This window comes from Mirounga angustirostris, unplaced genomic scaffold (genome assembly GCF_029215605.1).
Source record: "Mirounga angustirostris isolate CCGP_5_RB_7025 unplaced genomic scaffold, mMirAng1.0.hap1 SCAF_17, whole genome shotgun sequence".
Taxonomy (NCBI): Eukaryota; Metazoa; Chordata; class Mammalia; order Carnivora; family Phocidae; genus Mirounga; species Mirounga angustirostris.
In genome coordinates, this window is record NW_026991725.1 from 49156707 (window position 1) to 49182648 (window position 25942).

General features: G+C 44.9%; 1 protein-coding gene across 1 annotated transcript in view; it reads left to right on the plus strand.

The window, feature by feature from the left end:
• Window positions 1-25942, plus strand: part of GLP2R (glucagon like peptide 2 receptor) — a 50528-nt gene that overhangs the window by 5313 nt on the left and 19273 nt on the right. Inside the window, exons 2-9 of the mRNA XM_045890279.2 lie at window positions 536-623; window positions 2608-2712; window positions 6120-6241; window positions 15129-15235; window positions 17244-17397; window positions 19101-19260; window positions 20252-20312; window positions 20724-20793. Of these exons, the coding sequence (XP_045746235.1) occupies window positions 536-623; window positions 2608-2712; window positions 6120-6241; window positions 15129-15235; window positions 17244-17397; window positions 19101-19260; window positions 20252-20312; window positions 20724-20793 (867 nt within the window). The remainder of the gene's footprint in view (window positions 1-535; window positions 624-2607; window positions 2713-6119; window positions 6242-15128; window positions 15236-17243; window positions 17398-19100; window positions 19261-20251; window positions 20313-20723; window positions 20794-25942) is intronic.

Sequence of the window (25942 nt, forward strand, 5' to 3'; positions counted from 1 at the left end):
AGGCTCTATGGGAGGGGATAGTTAATGTCAGAAAGGCAAATACCCCAAGGCCTCAGTATAGTAGCAGACCATCTCTCTACCTGGTCTTTGACTTTGGACCCACAGGCAGCCAGGTGGGATGGCCCAGGTCCCCACAATTCTTCTAGCCTTTCCCTGACACATTATTGGGCCCTTCTTACTGTGATGCTTCTCTTCTTCAGATCCACATAGTCTTAGGAGCATGCAACTATTCATCTGATAGGGTGTGACATTCAAGATGAGCATATTGCCTCCTCTTAAAATGTCAGCCTCACTTGAAGATTTTTTGGGGGAAAAAGTCTTTCATATCTGTATGAAAACCAATATGATTAGATTATGGAGTGAACGTAGAATTTGTATGTACCTTTAAGATAGAACATAAGATGCCAAAGAAGTTCTGTTTCTTGGTGCTGGCCATTATGGCCACTTCAGTGGGAAGTTTTGAGATTCATGGTGAAATGATCACAAGGCCGCCTCTGTAGTGAACTGGGAGTCACCATGGTTTTCTTCTGCCCAGGTTACAGGATCCCGCCTTGAGGAAACAACTCGCAAGTGGGCTCAATACAAAGAGAAGTGTCTGAGAGACTTGCTCAAGGAACCTTCTGGTAAGCAGGTGTATGAGTTATCTATGGCTGTGTAACAAAGAGCTTCGAAGCTTAGGGTCTTAAAGCAATCATCATCATCATCATCATCATCATCATCATCATCATCATCACAGTTTCTTTGGGTGAGGAATTCAGACCGGGCACAGTGGGGATGACTTGTTTTTGCTCTACAGTATCTAGAGTTTAGCTGGAAGGCTCAATGGCTGGTGGCTGGAATCATCTGAAGGCTTGTTCACACTTACAACTGATGGCTGATGGTGGTTCCCAGCTGAGAGTCTGTTGGCCAGAACACTTTCACGTGGCCTGTCCATACAGACTAGGGTCCTCACAGCATGGTGGTGAGGCTTCCAGGGCAACCATGACCAGAAGCCATGTTGCCTTTTATGACCCAGCCTTGGAAGCTATTTTTCCCACGTTCAGTTGGATCAGATGGTTACCAAGGCCTACCCAGGTTCAAGGGAAGGGAGGAGAGACCCCCACCTCTCATTATAAAAGAGCATGTGAGACAGGGTATACATAGATGCATAGATGTGACTATTTATCTAAAGTCATCTGTCACAGCACACTCACCACCAAATCGCATGACATGAGCAACTGTCGTAGATTAACCTGGGACTCTATCAGGTAGGTGGGTGGGAGGAGGTCTTCATCCCCTGGGGTGTTATCTGAATCTGAGTGATAATATTTCTCCTATCCAGGTCTACACTAGGTTTAGAGTGTTCTAGAAAATATGTTAATCGTTTGATCAGTCCATGGCCTCTCCTGCCCTCATGCTAACTCTTTGGGTGCATCCAGATTCTTTTTTTTCTTTTTTAAATGATGAAATCTGGCCTCTCCTTATCTTCCTGGCTGCTTTCAGATGATTTCATTCAGGGGCTTGGAGGAGGACAGGATACCATAAACTCTCTCTTCCTTTTCCGGACCCAAAGAATCTCAGCCTTCAAGCCATACCCCTCTCCCTCTGAATATTTCTTTTAGTGGCAATCAAAGGTTGATATCTGTTATAAGAACTAGCCCTCACTTTAGGGAATACTGCTTTTTGAAATCAAAGTAGGGCATGTCCTCTTTATTTGGAGTCATGCCATGAGCAGCTCGGCCAGGTGAGCACTGTTTCACACAGACCATGTGCTGACGTTTGGCAGCCAGGTCTACAAGATGCCCTGAGCCAGCTCATAACCTGGCAGATCTGCATCTGTGGGGTCCTGATGCCAGGAACGTGGTTGTTCAAACTGAGTGGCCCCTGCATGCTAGCCCCAATAAGGAACAGACAAGAATGATGCTTAGTTCCCAGGAGTGAGGAGCTTGCAATATGGGCATTTGGGATCCAGCCTGAAACCCCTTCATTTCATTCCAGGAGGTCCATAAGGCTGTGCCATGTGTTTTTAGTGTCTCATCGCCAAGCGCCAGGGTGTAAATTGTCCCCTGAATTGGAGATGGTGCAAATGTCTCATAATGATTGTTGGATTGGTCTTCAAATGGAGAAATATGACCAGATAGAGGTTATGTTGGATACATGCAGCCAAGAGCATCAACTTCGCAGATCCCCCTAGATCCACAGGTCATTTTGCACATTTCACAGTAAGGGTGCTCCAGCATTTACTGATGAAAGTTTGACAATTCTTTAGTTAATTATGGAACAGAAGGCACTGGCTGAACTTCCAAGTGTCCTTCTGACCCCGAGTTTGTGTGATAGTTCAGCCCATGTAAAATAAACCAACATCAGCATGACGTGCACACTAACATAACTGACAGGACCACTGCCAAAGGTCAGGTTGGGTAGACAAAGCCACAGTGCTTGGGGGTGCATTAAGCATCCCCTCCTCCCCACGCTGTTCCTCATCCTTGACCTGTCTGGACAGTGGGACACCTGTGCTAGTTCCTGAATAGGGTACACCAGCTTCCCATGCCAGGAAGGGAGCTCTACCTCCATCAGTGGCCCTGGTGCTCCAACATTGCTCTCATTCGGGACCTTTTCTCTTCACAGGGACCTTTTGTAACGGAACCTTTGATCGATATGTGTGCTGGCCTCATTCTTCTCCGGGAAATGTCTCTGTTCCCTGCCCTTCATACTTACCTTGGTGGCGTGAAGGTAGTAAGTCTTATTTTACCATTTCCTGGCAGTTCCTTTAAAGGCTGGCCCCTCCTGGGTAGACCAGCCAGGGAGCGATTAGAGAGAGCACACTCCAACCAAGTGCTTTTCTCAAGTCCTCTTTCCCCACAGAAGGTCTCTTTCTTCTCTGGGCACCTCCTCTTGCCTTCCTGAAATTCTTCTGTGTCTGGGTGCTCCATTAATACAATAGTTCTCTTTTCTTTGAAGATTGGAGAGTCCAGGCCCAGCTACCACAGAATTTGATGCAGTGAGGGTCGTTATGGAGAGGAGAAAGAGGTGGGGGAGAGATTGGGATGCTCACATCCACAACTTGGGTTTGCTGTATGGAGAAGAAGGGCATCAAAACTACCCTTGCGATAGCATTGGAAAGTAGTGCTACTGGATGGTGCCTTAAAGCCCCATGGGACTTGGATGGAGTCTTTAACCGCTCAGCTTGCCCCCATCTTGCTTGAAGGAAGTGGCTATTATGTAGGACCCCAGGAGGATATGCTGCCCCCACCTGCCCCAGCAGGCCAGCCTCTTGGTTAGTTTATTCTGGAAGGGGGAGAGAAACAATTACTAGTTAGAACTCTTTTGCCTTGAACTGAAGGTCATCAAAGAATAAGAAAAAACTATTCTCAAGAAACATAAGCGATTACAAATTTCCAGGCAAAACCAAGTGGGAATGGGCTACTGAGCAGGTGACATGGTAATATCGTGTATTTAATTTCAGCTCAGTAAATCATCGGTTAAAATTTGGTTTCGATTTCCTGAGGCCTCTAGTGCAAAGAGAGAGTTTCCAAAGAAGAGAGGTACATTTCTGGATAGGAGGGCTAGTGATATATTCTATGAAACTATCCTTTGGTGAAACCCAGTTGGAAGTGACCCAGGAGTGATGTTTAAGGGAAGATACCAGAGTTTGCTGGACCAGAGAGTCTGGATAATTGAGGGAAGCACCCCTCTGGGAGCCAGCTTAGTGGGGTAGGGAGAGCACTGCACGTGGAGTCTAGAGCCCGTCCATCTCTTTTATGCTCTGTGACTTCGGGCAAGTGTCCTGAGCCCTCTGAGCTGTTTTCTTGTCTATTAAGTCAAGTGAACAACAGCAACTCTTGAGGTCCAGTTGAGGAATGAATGAGAAGACAGGCACAGAGTCAGCTGCACAGTAGGTCCTTTGTAAATGGAACTGAAGCTGAGACCAAGGTCAAGCCCTCAGACTCCTGAAGGTCTTTAAGACCTGAATGTCCATGGATCTTAAAGCACATGGAACAGACTACCACTGCCTGGCTCCTCCGCTTACCCGTTCTTCCCATGAACTAAAAATGGAGGTCTATTAAACCTGAAGGGAAAAAGTGGTCAAAAATCTAAACTTACAAAGAAGTTGAGTTAAAGACTTTTTTTTAATGGGTTCTGGGCCTCTAGAGTGTCCCAAAGGGAGTGTGATTCACAGAAGGTGGGAAGTTACTCTTCCACTCAACATCCTGTGCGTTAAATGTTAGAATCCAAAGGGGTCCATACAGTGAGAAGAAAACGTGGAGGCAGTGGAAGGGTTTAGAGCAGAAAGAAGGAGAAAAAGTCTGGGCGGATAAGACCAGAGGAACACACACTACAGTCGGAGGGCAGGAAGCGGGATGGTGCCTGACTATACATAAGCCTGGAGCTTGATTGCATAGAAGTTGTCTGACACCAAGTGTTTCAACCTTCCTCTGAAGGGTGAGATCCCGTGGATCCACGAAGGCGCTGAGGCATGAGAAAGACTTAATATGATTTGTGGTTTGGGGATATGATGTTGATGGCTCTCTGGGTGGAAGAACAGGGTGGGGGGCAGGGAGCTGACATTGGAAGTGACTGCAGGGATCCAGAGAAAGGGACCATGAGAGTGTGCATGCAGGCAGAGGCAAGATGAACCATCAAGATTGTCAGATGAAGCAGGAGATGAGGGACGGAGAGGGCTGAAAGGTGGAGGAGAGGAAATGAGCTCACACCCTGTCTGGTCCCACCCATGCTCACCATCATCTGGGTGGTGGCTCAGGGCCCCCACTGCTCACGTCTGGTGTGTCCCACAAAGAGCAAGGAGGTGGGTGTAGCTGCCCCAAAGGGGAAAGAGAGCCAGTAAGAGGTTAGGTCAGAGAGTATTGGGAGCCAGACTTTACAGGGCTTTGTGGGAGGCCCGGGAAGTGCTCTGACTTGTTTTCAGGCAGTCTTTGGAAGATTTGGAGCGAGGAATGATGTGGCATGACTGCTGTGTTAACCGTAGACCATGTGGGGCAAGAGCGTCGAAGGCATTTGTGATAATCCGGTCACAAGAGAGTGGTGGCACCAGGGAGCAGGGAGCAGGGGGTGAAAGCCAAAAGGTAGTGTTCAGATTCTGGGTAGTTGGAAGGTCCAGGTGACAGGATTGGCTGATGGGCCAGGTGAAGGGTAGGAGAGACAGAGAGAAAGCAAGGATGACTCCAAGGTTCGGGGCCCAAGGACTGGGATGATGGGTTTGCCATCAACAGAGGCTGGGAAATGTGTGGGTGGCACCGATTTGGGGAGAAGATGAAGAGCTTGCTTTGGGGAATGGTGTTTGAGAGGGCCATTAGACACCCTCACAGAGGCTTTAGGTGGGCAAGGGGAAGTACCCCATGGGTGTCCATCCATTATACTCAGCAAATAGTCACCATTGGTCCATGCCGTGCAGGGTGAGGAGTGGGAAGTTCGGACAAGTTCTGTTGTTCATTTGCAAGTCCAGTCCCTGGTCTTCCAGGGGGGAGGGCAGTCCCTTTGGGGGAGGGCTCTGGGAATGGATGTGACTGGGTCACAATAGCCATCATCGTGGACACAGAGCTGGCCTGTCACTTACACACACACACACACACACACACATTTAACCTCCCCCAAACTGGGGAGGGCTGGTACCATTACCATGATGATCCTCAGCTCTTGATGAAGACACTGGAAGTCTTGGACAGTGGAAGGGTGACAAGCTCAAGGCCACCATCCCTGTAGGTGGCCGAGCAGGCTCTGTCCACCCCCTTCACCTCTTCTCTTCACATCCTGAGACACGACGCCCCTCTCTGACGGCGCACCAGGAAGCCCCAGGTCCGCATCTCCCAGCTGGGCTGCACCTTTGAGAGCTCTCCCGTCCCTGAGTCACCAGGGACTATTCTAGCTCCAGAGACTTTGGGTAAACACAGCAGACATTAGTGGACCATGGTTTGTTACGAAACATAGAGGTTTCCGTGTTTTTCTTTCCATCCCAAATAAACAGGAGAGATGCTAATGAGCCCCTCCCCCCCCCAAGGGAAGTGAAAATCCCTTTTCCCTGGGATTTTCCACAGCTTTGTGGTGAAGACGAGGGCCTCACCACGTGCTCAGGAACGGGCTGCGTGCTCTGACCTTTCCCCTAGAGCTGTGTTTACTTTCAGAAAACTCAGGAAGGGCCTACAGATACTGCTTGGCTCCGGGCACTTGGCAGACGCTGGAAAACTCCACAAATATTTGGCAGGATGACTCCGAATGCTCCGAGAACCACAGCTCCCAATACAACGTGAGTCAGCTTGGCCCGGTGATGATGGGCCCCGGGCCCCAACCACCCTCCACCAGGCACCCCCCACCCCCGGTTGGCTTTGGTGGCCACACAAAGGGCCGTCCCCCAAGAGCTAGTCTGCCCGGACTCCCCTGGGGAAGGTCCACAGTCACATGATAGCAACCTCTGGCGGCCCCTGAATTTCTTCTGCAACGAGGGTGATGTGCGGACCCCTGAGGCCACTCAGTTTCTCACCCCTGGACTAGTACTGGGGTGCATAAAAGCGTGTACATACCGTGGGCACTTAATAAGTACTCAGCGAATGGTTTCACAGATTCCGAGTTAGTGGGTATGTGGTGGGGCCTGGGCATCAGACTGGTACCTAGTTCCCCAGGTGATGCCAATGTGCAGCTGAGGCTGGGACTCAGGTGATCTCGAGGGACCTGCCAGCAGGTGTGGGATGCCTACAGCCTCCTCTGGGCTCAGGCCCACAGGGGGCAGGGACAGCAAAACCAGAGCTGAAAACTGTACTTCCCAAGACCGGAAGTTAAGATTTCTCTCTTTAGAAAGGTGAGGACTGGGGCATTGCCTCCTCCCCTCTGCAAATGGCCATATTTCCAAGAATTCACGTACTTAAAAAAAAAAAAATCCCCCAAACATAAAAAAACAGCTTCTGGCCATGTTGGCCTGTGTTTCTAATAATGGGTTGACATTTTGCCCACAAAAGGCTAGTGATATAGTAGATCTTTGCTCTTCAGGGTGCTAGCAAACAAAATATGTGATTTTCTTCCATCTCATCAGGTGGGGTTCCTTATGCATGATAAAGGATACTCTTTAAGGAAATTGTGTTTGTGTGTGTATATATATGTGTGTGTATATAATTTTAATGAAAAAATTTAGTTTCCCATACCACATAAGATATATCAATTGATATATACCTATTTTTTAACATTTTATTTCGAAGTATCCAAACACATAGAAAAATTAAAAGAATAATAAAAGAAGCACTCACAAACCCACTATCTAAATTCAAAATGTATCAACATCCCCCCCAACACCATTTGCTTTTGCTTTGTCTCTCTCTTTGTGAAATATTTAACAAAATTTGCAGGCATCATGAGGTTTCACCCTTAAATATTCATCAGATCTTTCCTAAGCAAAGTCATCATTCCACGTAACTACAATACCGTTATTCCAATTAACATTATATCAGCTAATGTTTTTTTTTTAAAGATTTTATTTCTTTATTTGAGAGAGAGACACAGCGAGAGAGGGAACACAAGCAAGGGGAGTGGGAGAGGGAGAAGTAGGCTTCCCGCTGAGCAGGGAGCCCAATGCGGGGCGCGATCCCAGGACCCTGGGATCATGACCTGAGCCGAAGGCAGATGCTTAACAACTGAGCCACCCAGGCGCCCCTATATCAGCTAATGTTTTATCCATATTCAAATTTCCCCAATTTTCCCGTCCAATTTTTATAGCTTTTCTCCCCTGAACCAGAGTCTAGTCCTGGTTCATATATTGGAGTTCATTTTATATCACTTTAGCAAGTTTTAATCTAGAATCTCCCCCATTCCAGCGCATGACAGCCCAGGACACTGGCTTTTTGAAGACCCCCAGAAAATTTTGTTGTTATTACATGTGTTCCTGCATCTTCTGTATTTCCTTAAGCCGGAAGTTGGGTTTAGAGGCTTGGTAAGGCTCAAGTTAATCCTCATAGGTTCTGGGTACACTGCATAGCATCACGCTAGGAGACCAAAATGTCAGGTGTCACTACAGTGATGTTCTGTGTGATCACTTGGTCTTGGTAGTGACAGCCAGATCTCTCCACGGTATAGGTACTTTCTCCTTTTCTATCTGGTCAGTAATTGGTGGGATGATACTTTGGAACCGTGTGTGTGTGTGTGTGCGTGTCTTGTTCACTAACAAACCATCAGTGTTACAACTTTCCTTGATGATGCTGGCTTGAGTTGATTCGAGCTCTGTCATTTCTTCTACATTTACTAGCTGGCATTCTTCTGAAAAGAAGACTTCTTCCCCTTCCCTCCAGTTTTGAGTATCACTATGAACTTCCAAATTGCTTTATTCACTTATAATTTTGATGCTCAATGTTTTTCTAAATTTAGCTAGTGAAATCCCTCCAAACTGCCTTCTTGTGTTCTTTTGTGATAATCTCATTGGTCTTAGAGCACTTCCTTATTTTCTGGCATAAGAAAATGGTCCAAACTCATCTCATGATTTCCCTGTTCCGGGCCCAAATCAGCTATTTCTTCAGAGTTCTGGATTCTCTAAGTGGACGAATGTTATTAGAAATCAAGATCCCGGGGCGCCTGGGTGGCTCAGTCGTTGGGCGTCTGCCTTCGGCTCAGGTCATGATCCCAGGGTCCTGAGATCGAGCCTCACATCGGGCTCCCTGCTTGGCAGGGAGCCTGCTTCTCCCTCTCCCACTCCCCCTGCTTGTGTTTCTGCTCTCGCTATCTCTCTCTCTGTCAAATAAATAAATAAATAAATAAATAAATAAATAAATAAATTTCTTTAAAAAAAAAAAAAAGAAAGAAAGAAACCAAGATCCCGGGACACCTGGGTGGCTCAGTCAGTTAAGCATCTGCTTTCGGCTCAGGTCATGATCCCAGGGTCCTGAGATCGAGCCCCACATTGGGCTCCCTGCTCCATGGGAAGCCTGCTTCTCCCTCTCCCATCCCCCCTGCTTGTGTTCCCTCTCTCGCTATCTCTCTCTCTGTCAAATAAATAAATAAATAAATAAATAAATAAATATCTTTAAAAAAAAAGAAAGAAAGAAAGAAACCAAGATCCCGGGACACCTGGGTAGCTCAGTCAGTTAAGCATCTGCTTTCGGCTCAGGTCACGATCCCAGGGTCCTGAGATCGAGCCCCACATCGGGCTCCCTGCTCCGCGGGGGAGCCTGCTTCTCCCTCTGCTTGTGTTCCCGCTCTCTCTGATAAATAAATAAATAAATAAATAAATAAATAAATAAATAAATAAATATCTTTGGAAGGAAGAAAGGAAGAAAGAAACCAGGATCTGAATGCTAGGTGTGTTCACTGCCACCACTACTATATCCTAAGAGCTTTGTAGCATATAGATTTAAAGGGGGAAAAAACAGATTTTCAGCATGTTTTGTCCTTAGACTGTATCCCATGTTCAGAGTACTGTGTTCATAATTATTTGAAATAACTGTTTTCTCTATGCGGTCATGGTACTGATTAGATATACAGTTTTATTCCATTGTTTCTATTAGTGTTAAGGATTGGCCTTTTTCTTCTCTCTTTGCCTTCTTCTGTCTTTAATTTAATTTTATTTTATTTTATTTTTTATTATTTTTTAAAGATTTTATTTATTTATTTGACAGAGAGAGAGACAGCGAGAGCAGGAACACAAGCAGGGGGAGAGGGAGAGGGAGAAGCAGGCTCCCCGCTGAGCAGGGAGCCGGATGCGGGGCTCGATCCCAGGACCCGCGGACCGTGACCTGAGCTGAAGGCAGATGCTTAACGACTGAGCCACCCAGGCGCCCCTAATTTTATTTTTTTTAAAGATGTTATTTATTTATTTGAGAGAGAGAGAGAGCACACAATGAAGGGGGAGAGGAGAGACAGAGGGAGAAGCAGACTCCCCGCTGAGCAGGGAGCCTGACGTGGGGCTCGATCCCAGGACCCTGGGATCATGACCTGAGCCAAAGGCAGATGCCCAACGACTGAGCCACCTAGGCACCCCTTTAATTTTATTTTTAATAAATAAAATATTGACAGGGCTTGAAAGCCAAGATGATATAAAAAAGTCCAGTCAGAGAAACCACGCTCCAATCACTGTCTCTACCCTATTTGTGGTCACCCCCGAATGATAAACATTTTTATTATTTTCTGACTTATTTTTCCCTCCTTTTTTTCTTTTTCTTTCCTTTTTATCAAATTATAATATACATCTTATGTTTCTTTTTGCAAAACTAAGCAAATATGTTGTTTTACCATTTTTCTTACATTGAAAGAGGTATACCAGATACTTTATCCTGCATCTTGCCTTTTTCACTTAGCAGCGTGTCCTGGAATTACTCTATATCAGTACCTACAAACATTTCTCTCTTTTTTTCTTTCACAACTGCATAGTACTCTACTGTGTGTATCTACTATAGTTTATTCAGCCACTGTCCTCTGACCATTGGGGTTATTTCCAGTCTTTTATTACTAATGATGCCACCTCAAATAACCTTGTATGTGTATATTGGTTCATATTTGCTTTTGGAAGAATCCCAGAAATGGGGTTGCTAGATTAAAATGTAGATGCAGGGGCGCCTGGGTGGCTCAGTCGTTAAGCGTCTGCCTTCAGCTCAGGTCATGATCCCCGGGTCCTGGGATCGAGCCCCACATCAGGCTCCCTGCTCAGCGGGAAGCCTGCTTCTCCCTCTCCCACTCCCCCTGCTTGTGTTCCCTCTCTTGCTGTGTCTCTCTCTGTCAAATAAATAAATAAAATCTTTACAAGAAAAAGTAAAATGTAGATGCAGGGGTACCTGAGTGGCTCAGTCGGTTAAGCGTCTGCCTTCAGCTCAGGTCATGATCTCAGGGTCCTGGGATCGTGCCCCATGTGTGGCTTCCTACTAGGCAGGGAGCCTGCTTTTCCCTCTCCTTGCCCCTGTTCATGCTCTCTCTTGTGCACTCTCTCTCAAATAAATAAATAAAATCTTTTAAAAATAAAAAATAAAATGTAGAGGCATATATAATTTTGTTAAATATTGTCAAATTCCTGTCCATAGGAGTTGTGTCATTTTGCCCTCCCTTTAGCAGTGTGTGAAGATGCCTATCTCCTTGGTGCATGCATGGTACACGCTAATTATGAAGCATTTCATAAAGAAGTCTAAGTGACTTAAGATTCACCTGTTGGTACTGAGAGTGAGCTGGAAACCATCTGGGTGTTCTAGGGTCACTAGGGAAGTGGCTAGATTTTACTGGAGCTCTGAACATAGAGAACAGTTTAAGAAACTCCTCTGAAGGAGTGCAATGAAACCAACTGTACCGGGGACTGTTGGTGCCCATCTATAGCCCCTTGCCCTAACCAATTCAGTACACAATTGTCTAACTTCTTATCACTAGCACATGCATGTCTTTGCTGGTTCTCAGAGCCCACTTAGTCCACTCAAGGGCAGGCCAGAAGCACCAAAGAATTAACGTCCCCCTCCCACCCCGCCACAGAATAGCCCTTAACCAATGACTGGCAGGAGTTGCTATGTAAGTGGTCCAGGAGTTGGTATGTAAATGGCTAACTCTGAGGCTTCCAGAACTTCCCCAGTGGGATTAAGCTCCAGCTGCCCACAGTGGTAACTGCCTTGATAACGCACCATTTTATTTTTCCTGATTTCTTCCTTCCCCTACTGAGGGTTTGTTCACTTTCATGTAAAGTACTTGCATTCAAATCCTTGTCTCAGGATGTACTTCTGTGGGAACTCAAACTAAAACACAGATGAATAAAAAACAAGCAATTCAAAAAAAAAAAAAAAAAAACAAGCAATTCCCCTAATTTGTTTCCAGAAAGCATAAAACACAGACATGTTTTAAAAAATAATAATTCAGAAACAGATTATTAGGTTACTTAATTAAATGTGTTAACCTCATAAATCCTCACATATCCATATAATATAAATGATGCTCAAATGACTCATGAAGGTCTTGATATGCCGCCTGAATCATCAATTTAAAGAAATCATGCCACTCTGTGTGGAGAGACACTAAACATTTCTCTGCTTTCAAGATATTTATAGCCTATCTGGAAATACAAAACAAATGCAAACAACCATTAGTGAATAATATAACTAATGCCCCAATTTGTGAAGCAGACCACAAGTGCCTTGGGAGTTCAGAGTTGACAGTACACACAGAGGCATTCATGGAGGACTTCTTGTAAGAGGTAGGTTGGTGCTGGTTTTAGAAGGATAGATTTAGTTTGGAGTTGAAGAGAGACCAACAAGAGCAGTTAGAGATATGACAGGATTATAGAGCTCTTGATGGGGTCCATAGAAAATAATTCTAGATGGAAATATAGTTGGGCTTGATTTGGAAAGACTCAAAGGCTACACAGAGATTTCTGCATCCAGGTCACCATTATAAGAAATGTTAAAGAAATTCCTTAACACAGAAAGACATACACGTCCTATGGAATTTTTTTTATCAACATAAAGGAATGTAGAGTACCAGAAATAGTAAATATGAGGGTAAACTTTTTTTTATCTTATTTTTAAAAATCTTTTAAGAGATGTGATAAATTAAAGTAAAAATAGTAACAATGTATTATGGGGTCTAATATATGTACGAGTAAAATTGGCACAGTAGCACAAAGGCCAGGATGAGAGACATGGAAGTATGATACGTTAAAAATGTATCCTGTAAATGTGAAAGCAACCACTAAAAAGCAAAACAAAGAGGTATAGCTAGTAGGTCATGGAAGAAAAAATGGAATAAAAAAATACACTCAAACCAAAATAAGGAAAGAAAACAAAGAAAAGATGGAACAAAGAGAAAACCAAGAGATTTAAGCTCAACCAAATAAATAATCACATTAAATGTAAATGATCTAAACACCCTAATTCAGAGGTTATCAAATTGCATTAAGAAGATAAAACAAAATAAAATCCAACTCTATTCTGTCTATAAGACCCAGGCAATTGATTTTTGACAAAAATGCCAAGGCAATTCAGTGGGGCAAAGAGTAATCTTACCAAAAATAGCACCAGAACAATTGGACGCAAAAAAAAAAAAAAAAAAAGAACTGCAACCTTTGCCCCACACCATGAATAAAAACTAACTAGAAATGGATCATAGACCTAAATTTAAGAGCTCATTTTATTAAACTTCTAGGAAAAAAACACAGCTGAAAATATGAGGGCTCTTAGTCAGGTAAAGATTTTTGAAATAAGACACAAAAAGCACAACTATATAAGAAAAATTTGACAAATTGAACTTTATCACAATAAAAAACTTCTGCTCTTCTAAAGACACTGTTAAAAAAATAAAAAGGCAAGCCATAGAATGGGATAAAATGCTTGCAAAACACTTATCTGACGAGAGATTTGTATCTACAATATATAAAGAACATTTTCAATTCAAAATTAAGATAAACAATCCAATTTAAAAGATGGCCAAATATTTGAACAGATACTTTACCAAATGAGATACACAGATGGCAAATAAGCACATTCAATGATTCTCAACAGCATTAATCATTAGAGAAAAGCAAATTAAAACCACAGTAAGATAGTACTACATATCCAGTAGAATGGCTAAAATTTAAAAGACTGATTATATGAAGTGTTAGTAGAATCTAGAGCAGCTGAAACTCCTAATCCACTGTTGGTGGATACATAAATTGCTACAACTTATTTAGAAAAGAGTTTGGCAGTTTCTTAAGTTAAAACATACACCATACTACTCTACCATTCTATTTCTAGATATTTATTTGAGAGAAATAAAAACCTATATCCACATAAAGACTTATGCAGAAATTTTCATAACAACCTTATTTGTGAAAGCCAAACTCTGAAAACAACTCAAATGTCCATCAATAGGTGAGTGGATAAATAAATTGTGGTATATTCTCAATGGAATACTACTCAGCAATAAAAAGTCAACTATTGATACGTGCTATGACATGGATGAATCTTAAAATAATTATTCTGAGGTAAATAAGCTTGGGAAAGAAAGAAAGAAAGAAAAAGAAAGAAAGGAAGGAAGGAAGGAAGGAAGGAAGGAAGGAAGGAAGGAAGGAAGGAAGAAAGAAAAAGAAAGAAAGAAAGAAAGAAAGAAAGAAAGAAAGAAAGAAAGAAAGAAAGAAAGAAAGAAAGAAAGAAAAGAAAGAAAGAAAGAAAGAAAAAAGAGAAAGGGGGAGGGAGGGAGAGTACATATCATAGGATTCCATTTATATAAAATTTTAGAAAGTGAAAATTAATTTCTAATGACAGAAAGCAGACCAGTTTTTTTTTCCTAAAGATTTTTTTATTTATTTGACAGAGAGAGCAGCAGACCAGTGTTTACTCGGGCATAAGATGGTCGGAGGGAATGAGAGAAGAAATATTATAAAGGGTCACAAGGAAACTTTTGGGAGGTTATGGAAATGTTCATTATCTTGAATGTGATGATGAAATCAGATATAGTCATTTCTAAATTCATCCAGGTTTATTCCTTAAATATGTACAGTTTATGGTACACCAGGTATGTTTCAATAAAGCTGATAAAAGTGTTATGTGGAGAAGTTTAAGCCATGATTTAGCATGTAATACATATTTGCTGTGGGTTCTTGTACAAAAATTTAGTGAGAAACATCATCTTGATGGCTAGTAGCATGATGGATTGAGTGAGAAGGTGAAATTCATTGGAAAATCACAATAATACAGAGTTTCCAATAAATTATCCTCTGTTCACAATCGAGGTACCCTGGGACTCAGAGAAAATATTCCACTGTTCTATGAGGTATTCACCTAAGTGGTCATGCATGACAAGTTATTTTAGGAGGGAACATCCAGATAAGAACCTGGCCCCATCTTCCAGAGAGAAGAACACCTACACTCTAGGGACAGCACACCCAGGCACAAAAAAACCCCACAAAAAAACTGTCCTCATTTCTAAGGTACCCTCTTGTTCTGGGCACAATTCTTCCATGATACTGTGAATCTTGGTGCATCAATGCTGGGCTATAGGACCAGCCATAGAGGTGAGACCCCCAGTGGGTATTTCATTCATCAAGGCTCTTTGGCCTCTGAGATGTGCCAGAGAGCAGTCTAAGTTATTCTAATTGGGTGTCAACAAGGCTACAGTGCATGCCTAGACCCTTGGTCATCCTGGGCATGGAACTAGGGGGTGGAGATCATAGCTGCCTGGCTTGGTGGTCATATCTGCTCTTTGTCTATGCTCAGGTGGAACACCATGCTTTGCTGTCGACATTGAAGGTGTTGTACACCGTGGGGTACTCTCTCTCCATCATCTCTCTCCTCCTGGCACTCACCCTCCTCTTGTTTCTTCGGTGAGTGGAACTTCTGCCTGCACATCTTCAGGTGTCCACCCTGGAATTTGCTCACTGGCTCCCTCTAGAAGGCAGAAGACTGGGCTGGCTGATGTCATGGCCCATCAGAGTTGAAAGGGATCTGAGAGAGTCTCCAGCCCAACAACTCTATTTTGCAGGTGGTGCAGGTGAAGGGGAAAGAGATATTAGAGGCCCAGTGAGAGGCACTGGGTCACTGGAGGTCACAGAGTACAGCTGGAACTGGAATCTGGGAGTCTTAACTCTGCTTTAGCCTCCTTGGGATTGGATAACCTCCTGTCTACCCCACCCTACCAGAGGCATGATTTTTACAGAAGAGATTAAGAAACTTCCCCAAAGCAAATTAGCAAGTGGTAGAGCTGGGCCCCCAGACTCCAATTAGCTATCAGTCATTTGAGTGACTCCCCAGGCACATTTCTAAGCACGTTACATGTATTAAGTCATTTAAATTTCTTGCTAATCAGAATTAAGGTTTATTCTAATCCTAGGATATTAGCATTATTATTAGCCCCATTTTATAAGTGTGTTGACTGAAATATGGAGAGATCAAGTAACTTGCCCAATGTCATGCAGCTGGTGAGTGATGGGAGCAGGTTCACAACCAGGCAGTTCAGAGACTGAGCATTTTCATTCCCTTATATTATTTCTCAGAATTCAAAGCCTGAGTGCATTTTGCTAAATCATGTTTTTAGAAATCACCCAAGTGAGATATTTATGGACCCCCAAGGGAGCCCTCCAAGGCTGCCTCTTGGCCTTCATTCAGCAAATTAATTGAGTATAATGTGGCAGAATGAGCATTCAATAAAGATGCAGGAGACCTAGATGGGCACTCTGGAGACCTGGATGCTAGCTCCATAACAGCTCCCCTCCTTGTATCCTCTAACTCCATGTCTGACCCCTCAATCCCAGGATATTCTATGGCTCCTGGAGCAGAGTCATGACCATATGCCCCATCCAGAGAGCAATTCTTGAGCAGTGGGAGAATTCCATAGCCTGTACCCTCTGCTATCCATGACCTCCTCCACTCACCTTCCTAAAATCCCAGAAGCAAGCTCAGAGAAAGTAGCTGCCCAACCCTGGAGAAAGTTACTTTAGCTAAGCCTAAGTCTGGTTGACCAGATGTCCATTTTGTCTCATGTGCTAGAAAGTAAGATCTAGTCCTTGCCTTTGAGTGGCACCCAATCTAATTTGGGAGAAAGGTGCATACATAATAAAACACAAGACCTGACTCAAGTACTGTTTAGAAATTTAAAAAGTAATAATAGCTCTAAAACCAGGCAGATTTGTGCTGCATTGGGGGCTGCATTATTATTATTTATTATTTATTATTTATTATTATTATCACTATTTTTTAAAGCAGCAAAGCTTTTCCACATTGAAATCTGCTTCTGTTGTGATGCTTTTTCCTTTATTTGTGCAGCAGGGCTGTGAGGGCAGTGATGGAAAAGGGTCCTTTTGGCTAGAGAGACTGAGGACACACAGTTTTACACCAGCCAGTAAAAAAAAAAGCCTACAGGAGGCTTCAGGTAGGTGAGGAGGAGGTAATGAGAGCTGACATTTTCTGGATACTTATGATGTGTAGGTACTGTGTGAGTACTTTGCACCCATTAACGGACTGGTACTCCTGCAATCCTTGAGGTAAGCACTCTTGTCCTTACAGGTAGTAGAGCCTTGGAGAGTGGTGCTTTGGCCTCAGAATTTTGGGGTCTGAATCTCAGCCCCACCACTTACTTCTCTAGGACTTTGGACAGCTGATTTAACCCTTCTGCCTCAATTTCTCAATTTTTACTCAATGTGTAAATGTTATCCCCATTTTCCAGATGAGGGAAATGAGGCACAGAGAAAATCACATAACCCAGCCGTATCGCTCTGGAGTCTATGTTATCAACGTCTGCCCTCTAGTGATAGGTGGGCAGGTGTTTCGGGCACACACCTGTTGGTCTGAACCATTCTTTCCTGAGGGAAGACACCTGCTTTTCTCCCTCCACAGAAAACTCCACTGCACACGCAACTACATCCACATGAACTTGTTTGCTTCTTTCATCCTGAGAGCCCTGGCTGTGCTGGTGAAGGATGCCATCCACTCCAACTCTTATTCCAGGAGACCCAACAGTGACAAAGGGTGGATATCCTACATGTCGGAGGTATGTCCCTCCCTACCATAGCCTCCCACCTGGTGGATCAATCCTGGGAATCGTGGGGCGGGAAGGTGGAGCTGGGAAGAGGAAGAGGGAGATAAAGGGGTGTCAAAGGCCTTCTGGTTAGAGAAGCATCATCTGACTTAAAAACAAACCCCAAAAACCAAACAAACAAAAAAAACCAAACCTCCCAAGACTGGGGCAGGTAAAGGAAATTGTCATGGAAGAGTCCACCACAGGGTGCTGTGTGTCCTTGGGTGGGAAATTTCTTCATCCGTGAATAAAACAACTGAACCAGACCAGCCTTTATTACCATTATTATTATTATTATTTATTATTATTACTATTTTTTAAAGCAGCAAAGCTTTTCCACATTGAAATCTGCTTCTGTTGTGATGGTTTTTCCTTTATCTTGTTAATAATGATGGTAGTAACCTGTTAAATTAACCCTGAAATCCTGGAATAAGCCCAACTCGGTTCTGACACATTACTCATTTTCCTATATTGCTGGATTCATTAGCTGATGCTGAGTTTTGTTCAGCATTCCCTCATCTGCACCTGTGAGGAAGTTTCTTTTCTTGTGATAAAGAAGATAAAGTTTATGCTGACCTCTTAAAACAAATCAGACTTGTTACCTCTTTCTTTGTTCTCTGGAAGAACTTATTTAAGACGGGTATTTTTCTTTCTTAAACATTTGATAGATCACTCCAGTGAAGCCATTTGGGCTCAGAGTTTTCCTTATTGGAAGGCTTTTAATTATGGACTAGTTTCGACTCACATTCAGATTCTCTACTTCTTCTTGTGTCAGCTTTAGTAGCTTGAGTTTTTCTAGGAGCTTGTGTGCTTCATCTAACTTTTCAAATTTCTTGCCATAATATTGTTCCTAGTTTCTTAAGATCTTTTTGAGGTCTGTTGCAGCTATGGAGGTATTGCTTTTTTGCATCCCTGATATTGATTATTTATACTTTCACTCTTTTCTCCCCTTTTGATAATCCTTGCCATATGTTTTTTGGCTTTACTAGACTTTCCATAGAACAAAATTTTAACATTGTTGATTCTCTTTATGTTGTCTCTTTCATCAATTTCTGCTTTTATCTTTATGCTTTCCTGCCATGTCCTTTCTATAGGTTAAGTTTGCTTTCTTTTTCAGACATGATACTTAAGATAATTCATTTTCAGCCTTTTTCTTTTTTAAATTAAGTCATTTAAGGTTATCGGTTTTACTCTCGATGTGGTATTAGCTGCATACCACACATTTTGATATCCAGTATTTTCTTTTCATTCGGTTCAGAAATAAGTTCTAATTTTTATCATTATTTCTTTTTTTGATTCATGGATTATTTAGAAATTTATTTCCTCCTTTCCAATCATACAAAGATTTTTTTTAGTTATTGGTTTCTAGCTGAGTTGAACTAAGATCAAAGAGCATACCTTTCAGTGTTTCTTTTAGGGAAATTGCTGCTGATGAGTTCTCTCTGTTTTTGTTTGTCTACAAATATCTAGAATGTCAAGGAAGAGGCTGGGCTTTGAAACCTACCGGAAGCCCTCCCTCCCATTTTGGTATTGTTGCCAGCCTCTCTGAGATGGTCAGCAGATTCCAGGGGTGAGGCAAGGCAGAGGGATGGCTGTGCATGGGGAGGCCCTTCTCCATCCTCTCGGGTCCACATGAGAATGCCTGGCCTCACTCTCAGATGCTCTGTCCTCTGCAGGTATCTGCCTCCTGCCGCTCGGCCCAGGTCCTGCTGCACTACTTCGTGGGCGCCAATCACTCATGGCTGCTGGTCGAAGGCCTTTACCTCCACACGCTGCTGGAGCCCACAGTGCTCTCTGAGAGGCGGCTGTGGCCCAGATACATGCTGGTGGGTTGGGGTGAGTGACCTGAACCCCCAGCCTCTTCTCTTAGGGGCCCATCAGAACAGAGGAACTTGATAGAGCCTTTGGTTTCCCAATTGGAGGGAGGCTCTGGGACAGAGAATCCTCCCGCGACAAGATACTGAAGAAAGGGGTGTGTGTACACACATGCAGTTACACACAAGCACTGGAGACCCGATGCATACGTTCAAAAACTGACAAGGTTTTTGATAGAATCAGATGCCCTTACTCCTACCCTGTCCCCAGCTGTAGTGATCTGCTCGGGTTGCCGTAACAAAATGCCATCGACTGCATGGCTCAACCAACAGACATTTACTTCTTGCAGTTATGGAGACTTGGATGTTTGAGATCAGAGTTCTGGTGAGAGGTCTTCCTGGCTTGCAGATAGCTGCCTTCTGACTGTAGCCTCACATGGTGGAGAGAGAGAGAGAGAGAGAAGGCTCTCTGGTCTCTTCCTATATGGGCACTAATCCCATCAAGATGACCACCACTCTCCCTTCCAAAGATCCCATCCTAGCGACCTCCAAAGATCCCATCCCCAATTATCATTACATTGGGGGTTAGGGCTTCAACATGGGGTGGGGTCTGGACACAAACATTCAGTCCATAACGCCAACTGAGTCTTCAAGTCGGGGTCTGGAACCCCAGTTGCCACAGACTCTTGGAGAATGTGAGGCTGCAGGATTCAGAAGAAATATGGTTGGCCTACAATCTGGGAGATTTGGGTTAATGTCTTGGATTTACTCTGAGATGCTTTGCAACATGTGGCAAGTGTTTTCTCCTCTCTGCTTTCCTGGTTTGTCTGACAGTAAAACAACAGATGGGCTCTGTGCCACCCTACGTCTCTCCAGCTCTCAGCCTGCAGTTCGGTGATATTTGGGCTTTTATAAGTTTTTACCAAGATGCTTTTGGCCCATCGGGCTGGGGTGGGAGGCAGGCAGGTTTGGCCAACCAGCTCCTGACTGCATTTCCCTGTTTTCACCCCCAGCCTTCCCGCTGCTGTTTGTTGTACCCTGGAGTATCGCCCGTGCACAGCTGGAGAACACAGGGTAGGAAATTCACCTGCTCTCACGCTTCCATGAGCCAGTAATTCCCAGATATGCCCCAATACAAGGATTTATACCATTTTCCCAAAGAGAATATCCATTCCCTTCCATTTTGGCCACCTAGAATATACTTAGAAATGCAGATAAGATGATCACAGATCTTTCTTGTAGTGATTAGTTTGTTAGCTTAGTTACACATGCAAATTAGCACAAAATTAGCTCAAATTAACACAAAAAGTCACTGCATAGGTTAGCAGTGACCCTCGATATGGGTACAAAATTGGTTATTGTTTCATTGTTCACAGTGGGGTGGAGGGGGGAGTCTTGAGTGTGAGCATCCTCCTTCCAGAGGCCAAGAGGCTGTTCATTCAACCTTGTCTCTCTTTTAAGTCTTCTTCTGCCCCTTTGCCATAGGTGCTGGGGAACCAACAGGAATAAGATAATCTGGTGGATCATCCGAGGGCCCATGCTGCTTTATGTAATGGTAAGGACCATCCCACTCCTGTTTTTTTCCTCTCTGAGCTTGGCAGCTGTGGGGGACCCCACTCCCCTTCCCCTGCCACCTTACCAAAACTCTCTGCCTTGGAGTGAGCCTGGACCAGTTCCCTTGAGAAGGAGTTGTTGAGTTGTGAGTAGGATGTGTTGACTGAGAAGAGAAGGAACAAGTTAGAGGCTTCTCCTTGTTCTGGTTCAGGACTCAAATGCAGGGTTGAACTACATGCCTCCTTCTCTCTGGGTCCTCAGACTATGTCTAGAAACCTGTAACCAGCTCAGTGACCTTGTATTGGTGGCCCCTGGGGACGCGGGCACCTTCAGTTACCGACGAGCTTAGGGATGGCAAAGTTATTGGCTTGGATTTTAATACCATTAGCAGGAGGGAGGGGGGGTGAAAGGAAGCCTCTTTAGAAGAGAAAAGCATAGTCAATATTACCCAAAGCAGGGATGGGGATTAGTCAAGAGATGCTGCTTCTCTGAGACCCTGAGGAAGACGGGCCCTTATTCCCAGTGGCCCCAGAATTTTACAGCTGGGGAGGGACTGCAGGACCCAGAGTCATAAAGCTCTTTTGGATGATACTGTGTGAGACACAATCTGCCAAAGAGCCTCGGGACTGGGAGGGAAAAGCATCCATAGAAGTTGAGGGGGAGTGTGGAGGTGCTCTTGATGATTCCGAGACCAGTGTCATGTCTAGGCTTAGCGGTGGCATGGGTGTGCTGGCTGCGTCCTCTCCGGTCCCTCCACACACAGTGAATCTGGCCATGCACACCCCAAGCGAGAGCCACATCATGAGCTCTGCCCTGCCCCTCCCCCGTGTCACTTCTCCACGTTCCTGTCCTCTCCAGCCACACTGCCGACTGTGACCCCAGCACCCCGTCCTGGCAGACACCCCCACCACCGCCCATGACCTGTACTGAGTGCTGCCTCTATGTCAGCACCATCTAAGTGCCTGGTGTATATTAACTCATTTATGGGTAGCTGCCATTATTGTTTCTTTGACTCACGAGGACACCGAGAAGATAGGAAGACACTTACCTCAAGTCCCAGTAAGTGGGGGCGCTGGATCTCAGCCCAAAGGGTCTGACTGGGGGCACCAGCACTTGTAACCACAGCCCAGTGCTACTGCCCCCCGCCCCCAGATCTTTATTGCCTCCTACCCACGTGCCTGATGCAGGCTTGTCACACATTAGTACCTCGCCTTGGACCCTCCTGAGCTTGGTACCTCCTCCCTCTGCCATCTTATCTCCCGACTGCTGTCCCCAGACACTCCCCACAGGAAATAGAATGGTCACACCCTCCTTTGCGTCCTTCCCAGACCCCGGACAGACTTCTGCTATGGTCCCAGCAATGCTTCATTGCACGTATCTGTCCAAAACCTGTCTGCGGCCACAGTAAGCCCCATGTTCCATTCATCCTGGCAGCCAGCCCGAGCAGATGGCAGCCCTGCATGAACTTATTCGATGAACACCTGTGACCCACACCCCCCGGCACGGAAGGTTCCCGCTAACCAGGCAGAAGAAGGCAGGATGGAGGCCAGCAGGCCCTCCCTGGGATGGAGCTCAGGCTCAGTGTTGCTGAAACCCTAGTGTTTACCCTGCTCTTTTCTAAAGGCCACATCAGTGGTTCTTGGTCTTGGCTGCTCTTAGAAGGACGGGGGTATCTTTACAAATTCTTTTTTGCTTGGGTCTCACGCCCAGAGATCTGTGTTTCATTGATCTCAGGTGTGACCTAAGGATTCCAATGTGCAGCCAGGGCTGGAGAGCATCCTCACTGCTCAAAGTGTGGTCACCTGAGCGCTTGTTGTAAATTCAGGTTCTCAGGCCCCGCCCCAGACCTGCTGAATCAGAATTTGCATTGCAACAAGATCCCCAGATTTGGGGCGCACATGGGAGTCTGTGGGGTTCTTTACCCTCACACTGGTGGTTCTCCAAGCTGGCTGGGCATTAGAAATGTGGTGGCTCATACCCCAGAGGATTACAGCAGAAATTCTGGAGGTGGGGCCCGGACAGTTGCAGTTTTAAAAGCTCCCAAGTGATTCGACCAGGGTGGTGCCACTGCTCTGGGCCTTGCTGCTTGGTTGTGCATGGCCAGCTGACGGGTGCGCTGGTTTCTCCTGCTGCTTCTGAGTTACTGTAGCCACATTCTCTCTCACCAGGACAAGACAATGTGCTCTATCTTCTCTTCTTGGATAAAGCGACCTTTACATGTCCTTCCTTCTACCACCCCAGCTGTTACCAGCAACACAGAAAGGGCCAGAGTCACCTTAGCTCACAGTGGCTCCTCTCTTTCCCATCTACACCTTCTGCTCCTCCTGCTCACCTCACCCCACGGTCTCTGTTGTTTTTCAGCCTCTTGGGATTTCTTGTGCACACCTGTCTGGTCTCCCTCCTTCACTCTTGCCCTTGGCAATCCATCCTCCGCATTGTGGTCAGAGTGGTCTTTCTTGAGCAGAACTTGATGATGTCTCTCTTCTATGGGTGACTTTTTCATGGCATACTATTGCCCTCGGGCATGCTTCCAAAGTCCTTAGTATGGTGAGTATTGTCATTCCCTGACTACCCATCCAACCGCAAGCACCCCATGCTCAATTTATATGGGGAAACTCACCCTTCCCCACATCCATCCTGGTGTTTCACTCCTCCTATGCCTTTTGCACACACTGCCCTTCCCCCTGCAATCTCCATCTGATGGCTCCACGTCTGGTGAACTCTCTTCTTCCCTGGAGACTAAGCTCTTTCCTAATCTACCTCTCAAATTCAGGGACGTCAACAGGCATGCTTGGAAGGGACACTTCCATAATCATCCTCAGGTCTACGAAGGTCTTATAGAGACCCTTGCTGGCTATGGTTGTTTGTGTACAGGGGCTTGGACAAGAGGAATGGGTTTGAAGAGAAGTGAGAAAAGTTCCTTTTGGTCACAAGGAAGGACATCAGAATATAAACTGGTAAAACATTGACACAGAACACAGAGAAAGGCTTTGGATTATTCATCTCTATCAATTTCCAAGAGGAGAAACTCTGTCCTGAGAAATGGGTTGCTGAACCTGATGTCTTCCTGCCACCCACCCCACCCCCGGCCCCACGCCGGCTCTAGGATCCTATTCTGTACGCTCCGAGGATGGTGGGATTCACGTACCCTACACAGAGCATGGGCTTCGTGGCTGACTTGTGGTGTGCCCTTGAGCCAAGTGAGTTGACTTCTCTGGGCTTCTGTTTCTTCCGTAAAATCAGAGTTGGGCTAGACCAGTGGTTCTCAACTGAGGGGGATTCTGCCCTCTGGGGACATTCGGCCATGTCTGGAGACATTTTTAATCATCACAACTGGGGTGGGGGTCCTATTGGTAGCTAATGCATAGAGGCTAGGGATGCTGTTCCACATTCTACAGTGCACAAAAGAGCCCCCACAACAAAGAATTGTCCCACCCCAAACGTCAATCGTACTGAGGTTGAGGGACCCTGGACTAGACAGTGGTTGCACAGAACAGCTCAAGAGGTTAAGGGAAAAAAACAAAACAGCCTGGACTCCACTCTAGATTGATGGAAACAAAACTGTCATGGTGGGCTTCCTTAGCACTGGAATCACATGCATTTGCTCTCTTGCACCTTCATTTAATATTTATTGAGCACCTGCTGTGTGCATGGCTTGGTGCTAATTTCTTTCAGGGGAAAAAAGGATGAATGTCCCATAGTTTCTGCAGTTCAAAACCTAATAATTATGATTTTGAGACTCATCAGACCATGACTGAGCCAACAATTGTCTCCACGTCTGCTTAAAAGACCACATGTTACAGTTTTCCACTGACCTGAGTAGGTATAACCCCAGGCCCAAAATAGGATTCCTGGAACCACAAACGGCAGGAGCCTGGGTCCCTGAATGTCTGCATGGAGCAGATATAAGTATCTGCATGGAGTAGATATAAGGCCCAAAATAGGATTCCTGGAACCACAAACGGCAGGAGCCTGGGTCCCTGAATGTCTGCATGGAGCAGAGCTCCCCCTCACTGCGATCGAGTATTTCATAAGCAAAAAACAAAACCTTTATTGTGTTAGGGGCAAAAAAAGAATTTCCTGACCCCACCCCACATATTTTCCAGCTACTAAAAATATCATAGTAATCAAGATGTTGCTCATAACATTTGGCATTTCAGGGCACGTGTTTCATCTTGTCCAAATTTGAGGCTGGTTCCTATTTTCTGGAGTATGGAGCAGAGGCTTCTGGGACAAGCCAATTGTGCATGGTGAACTGAGCTATGGGACTAAGGAGAATCTCCCATCCCCAGACTCAGGCTCCCCAGTGAGCATCCTCATTACCATAGCTGGGCTTCTCCCACCACCCCCAGACTGGGTCTGCATCTGTGGATCTGCATCTGGGCTGATGTGAATGAACGTCACACTGGGTTTCCAGATATCCCAGCTGACTTTATCTGCTGCCCTCTTGATTCTCTATGTTTCAGAAATAACCATAATGTGACAATGCATAGAGTCTAGATGCTCTGTGAGTCTTTCATGAGACATAGAAATTGGAGAATTCCCATCTTCTTCAGGATATAAGACTCCACTACTTAAATTAACCTGTTACCCTTGAGTGTACATTTAGAACAGAACCATCCTGGAATAATATAATATTCTTATATCTTAGTCTCCTCTGCTCCCAGTAGAAAATCTGTAAAGCTTTGATTAGTCCAAACCTTCATGGACAGCCTTACAAAATACATACACTGCAAGATTGTTCTATCCACACCATGATTCCTGGAGTTAACCGATTAACCAAACCAAATTGAACATACAGTTGACAGCTTTTTTGAGCCAATGAATCTGTTGACTTGATGGTTTCATTCATTCCTATTGAATCTTCTCTGATAACCTCAGGACTTGGCAAAGTTGAGAAATCAGTAAAATTAGTCTTCACTGGCCTTGTCCCTTTTTAAGTCTTCTGCCTCACCAGGAGCCCAGGGGCTCTCCGTGTCCCCAAAACATCTCCTCATTTCCACATTTCCCTCCTCTAAGAGTTACAGTGGGAATCTCTCCATACCCTGTACTTTCCCAGCCCATTAAAACTTAGCTTTGTTGCATCCCATCTTCTGCTTCCCGTGGTGAAAGTAGGTCAGATCATAAGTAGTGATTGAATTATTCACTGT